This window comes from Bidens hawaiensis, unplaced genomic scaffold (assembly GCF_021521415.1).
Source record: "Bidens hawaiensis isolate Kalapana, Puna unplaced genomic scaffold, B.hawaiensis_p1.1 tig00010474_1, whole genome shotgun sequence".
Classification (NCBI taxonomy): Eukaryota; Viridiplantae; Streptophyta; class Magnoliopsida; order Asterales; family Asteraceae; genus Bidens; species Bidens hawaiensis.
In genome coordinates, this window is record NW_027491801.1 from 37,915 (window position 1) to 42,832 (window position 4,918).

Below are 4,918 nucleotides of genomic sequence, written 5' to 3' on the forward strand. Positions count from 1 at the left end.
AGTTTTCCTCTTTTGATGAACTGATCGTGTAAACCTCGTAGAAGAAATCCAAGAAGTTATTTTGGTGATACCACGTGTTATACATCTTCTCCTAACCGTTCTATTTTCTGTTTTGTTTCATTATTCGTTTTGGGTGATTTCCACTCATCCGATTCGTTGAGATCCACGAACTTCTTGTTAGACATCTGTTTTCTACGCGGACCTACAAGTGGTATCAGAGCCTTCGTGCATGTTTCGTATTGGTTTTTGGATTATTAAATGTCGATTCGTGTAACGCTCTTCCTGTGGTACATACTGTCGTCTCAACCAAAATATAGAAATCTTATTCAACAAAATAACAATGTTTAGATACACTAAACACCTCTGCAGGTCCAACAATGTCACCAAACCTTCCGCCAAAAAGGATGATGATCGCTAAACAGCAATACCAAAAGAATCACTTTATCTACAACAACAGATATTAATGTATTCATCAATTCACCCGATTACTAAACAAACTAGATTCTGTTTGGTTCAAGAGTTACTCTAGAGTTCATGATTGCTGGGTATATTAGAAGTAGAGGTCTTAACGGGATAACAAGTCAACACATTAATACCGCACATCCCCATCACATTGGTACCTCCACGAAGTACTCGTACGAATCCATCCTCGCCCCACTCGGGTCCCCATGAGTTCTTCACGATCCAGTACTTTATTCCCTCCGGAGTTACACCATATCCTACAATTGCGACACCGTGATTAACATCCACTCCACATTTTCCGTTAAAAACTCCCTACAAATCCATGGAATGAATAAGCAATTCAGGTTTTATTTGTTAATTTTTTTTATTTGGGTTTCGTGTTTTGTGTTACCGATGAATAGAACTGGAAATCATGACCGTTAGCCTCAATGGCAGCCGATACTGGTTGGTTTGCAACTGCTTTCATTATTGCTTCCTCATTGAGTTCAGGCACATCCTCAAATCCATTAATCTTTATTGTTTTCTTCACGATCTGGATTAAGAAGGTGAAACAAACAATAAGTTTACAGTTGATGGAGCAAACATATTTGACCACTGTTTTAGTTAAACAAGTTTTATACCTTTGAAGGGTCGCACAATCCTCTTCGACCGGTGTAAGGATAGTTCTCTTCTGTAGCTAGACCTCCATGTGTTGCGAGGAAAACAAATGCTGGTTCCATGATCCCGCCACTGCACCCATTGTTTGTTTCAGTCTCACAGTCAATAAGTTGTTGTTCCGACAATGATACTAGTTCCCCGGTTCTGATTGCATTTATTCCTTCTACAGCAACCACTGTGGAAAACGCCCAACATGCTCCTATAATATCGAGAAAGGAAAATAATTTGTTCAAGATTTAACTATTGGACTGTATATTAAAAACGGAATGCAAACCCTAGAAACCGAAGGTGAGCCAGTGGGCTCACATTATTAATACATAACTAGTAATATATACCAATAGATTTAAGGTCTGAGAAACAGGATCCAAGTAATTTTTGTACTTTACAAAACGTATTACCACATCTGAGTTGATCCTTCGCAGGGGTAACGGCGTTACGGGTCCTCCAATCGATAGCAGGCGGGAGATTAGAGACATTCTCATACATGAAACTCGAGGAGTTGCTCTTTTCAATTCCTTGAAGTTTTTGAAAATGCTTAATTTTGGAGCTAGCATATGTGTTACTAAATTCATGGTTAGTCAGGGTTGCAAACTTGTTCAATTTCAACTTATATGGCTTGTTCATCTTGTTTGTTTTGTGAACATGTTCCACGTTCGACTTGAACACATTGAACCGATGGCATTTCTCATCTTGGCTTACTTCCTCAACGTTGTGATGGTTCCTCCACCTTTCATACAATCCCTGCACGCCCTCCTCCGATTTAAGCTCTTCCTCATCATACTCAAAGCTCTCCACAATGCCTAGAATCAAACCCAAAGAAAGTGATAGTAAAATAAAAACTTTTATTTCCATTTTTTTTAGTTCTCTTTTTTTGGAAAGTTATAAATTTGGCTATTGGTTTACTTAAATTGGATTCAGCAAAGATAACAAGTGAGATAACATAATTAGTGACTTATGGGCATAAAACACTCTTTCAAGATGGATGGAGACATTTAAATAGTGTCTTTGTTTAAATTTAGAAATAAAGTTTTTCTCACTTTTTTTCAGGGTTTTAATGTGGAATTAGAGATTGATTCAAAGGTATGGATGGTGATTGTTAAGTGAATGTTAATGTGGCTATGCATTTTGTTCGGATTTGAATGGGAAAAGGTGAGGCTTTTATGTGTTATTTGTCAGTGGTTTTTTTAACAAGGTTTAAATAAATCCACCAACGTGTCTAGTGTTACTTTATTTACGGTAATTAAACTTTCATCGACCAGTATGGTCCATATGTGTAAAACTCCGGCCCGGTTAGAGGTGATGTGTCACTTGATACGGTAATTATAGACATTAAAATGTTTTCATTAAAGTCTTAACGCTAATTTAAAACCGCACAACAGTCCAAAAACATTCAAATTAACACCCAACAAAACGACAATAAAATAAAGTTGTTTAACTCAAAAGAAATTCTATTAAGTTCCTCGATTTCAACTTCTAGTCTTTTACTTTTACTTTTACTCTCTTATCACACATTCCCCCGGTTTCCTTGAGTATCTGTAACAAATACAAGAAAACTCAAAACAAAGAAACACGGCTAAGCCAAAAATTGCCCAGTAACGAAGGGAACTGGTAATAACAATAGACGATGAAAAACAATACGATACAATGAACGATCAAATGAGAAACCAACAAACTATGCGAGCCGGTAACAGTAACAATACGCTGAACGATCAGTTATAAGTCAGTACAATAACAATCTATTTATGGAAATACCCATGTGAGCCAGTAACAATAACAGTATGCACATTAGCTGCAGACTAATGCACCAATAATTAAGTGAGATAGGAATGTGGGCACACGCACCTAATCATCTCACTCCGGTAACAATTTACCTAGGATCGATCCGTACGTCTCTCAGAAATCATTAAGTGCTCTTATCGCACAATAAAACTTGAGACACTGTAGACTAATCGATCCTCCACAGATAGAGCACGTCAAAGGTGCCTCGATTGACGCCCTACGTCCCCATAGGTGGATAAATGCTCGGGTATTGAGGTTAAATAAAAGGCAATAACAATAGTCAATGTCAATTCAATAGGTCTCAATAACCTTTAGTCAATGTACAATGATCTATTAGGAACATGCGATCATGAGTACAATAAAAATCTATTTTATCGCATGCATAACGATTTCCCTTATCAATTTAACAGTGATCAAACTAACAGCTTGTAATAAATAAATAAACGAATCTATTTAATAACGGTGACACGATAATGTAAAGCAATTCAATAATGATAACGTGATTAACAACTCAAGAACTCGTATACTATGAGAGCAAAGACACGGTATGACGCTACAAGTGCAAGGCCTAAAAATCCATACACTATGAGATTGATGAAAACAATATTTACGTTATATTTTAAATACCACAGAATCCGTATCTTAACCGATGAGCAAAAACACAATAAGTATAAATACTCCTTAACTTGCACGTGAACTTACAATATCATAGTACTAATATTAAGTCAATATTTTTATTTTTTCTTTCTTTTTTTAAACTGATGATTCTTGGACTATGTTGACCCAGCCCTTTTGTTCAAATCAATAAAAACAAACAGATAACATTAGTTCGATATCTTATTCGATTGTTACCTTCGATCTTAGCTATAATGACCTCAGTGGTTTTGATTTTCGGCAACAACCAGTGCGGTGGCGGCGAAGACCTCACGTATACGAGCATGGAGCGGATGCGAGCGATGGTTGTCTGGCTACCAGCAACGTCGGCGAGGACTCGTGTAGCGGTGGTTTCTCCGAAGAGTTGCAGTAACAGTGGCGCCGCAAAGTTGGTGATGGTTCCAGCGGTAAGGGTTATATATATGTGTGTGTATATGTATATAAAAGATGTGTTGTAAGAATTTGTGTGAGATTGGTTGCAGTAAAACGGGGAACAAGATCAAAACTATTTTTGGTAGAAATCGCGTTGCCTTCTCTTGGTAGCTTTATAAGTGTTTTAAGTCGGTCAGGAGCATGAAGATGGAAAGTCAATATTTTATTAAAACTATTTTGAGAAAAGATAAAACTTTAAATTTTGTTAATACTATTTATTTATTTTAACTTGTTATGAATACACTTTTTTCTTTCATCATAAAACTTAATTAATATTTAGTTCAAATATATACTATTTGCTTTGATGTCTGACGTACTGTTGTTATTTATTTGAGTGACAATATATAATAATAAAGCATATAATGTATGTTTGATTATACATTTAAGATTGATAAATTTTATGAGATATTAAATGGTCAGAAATTCGACACATTAATACGATATATTTATTATTTTACGGCTTTTCAATTTTCGTATGTTACAATCCTACCTCCCTTAAAAAAATTTCATCCTCGAAAGTAATGCTATACATCATTACAAGTTCAGATGTTTCAACACTCTACCCTAAAATAATTTCGTCCCCGAAATTAAATGGTCAGAAATTCGACACATTAATACGATATATTTATTATTTTACGGCTTTTCAATTTTCGTATGTTACAATCCTACCTCCCTTAAAAAAATTTCATCCTCGAAAGTAATGCTATACATCATTACGAGTTCAGATGTTTCAACACTCTACCCTAAAATAATTTCGTCCCCGAAATTTAAGACTACTAAAATAAGGAACATTTTCATATAACAGACGAAGATTATGATCAACAAAGAATCAAAGAGATTCGTTCAAGTTTTCGGTAGAGGCACTTTAACTAATAGCACTTACCATCATTTACGTCTCAAATAAATTCGGGATCGAGAACGAATTACATCCGCC

At 35.7% G+C, this 4,918-nt stretch overlaps 1 protein-coding gene across 1 annotated transcript; it reads right to left on the reverse strand.

Annotated features, from left to right (window-relative positions):
- Positions 1–525: 525 nt before the first annotated feature.
- LOC143535468 (vignain-like) lies at positions 526–1,974 on the reverse strand. The gene is made up of 4 exons (XM_077029708.1): positions 1,518–1,974; positions 1,083–1,318; positions 854–994; positions 526–774 (listed from the first exon to the last, which is right to left on the reverse strand). Exons 1-4 carry the CDS (start codon positions 1,969–1,971, stop codon positions 526–528), a joined length of 1,080 nt encoding a protein of 359 aa, XP_076885823.1. The 5' UTR covers positions 1,972–1,974.
- Positions 1,975–4,918: the final 2,944 nt, after the last annotated feature.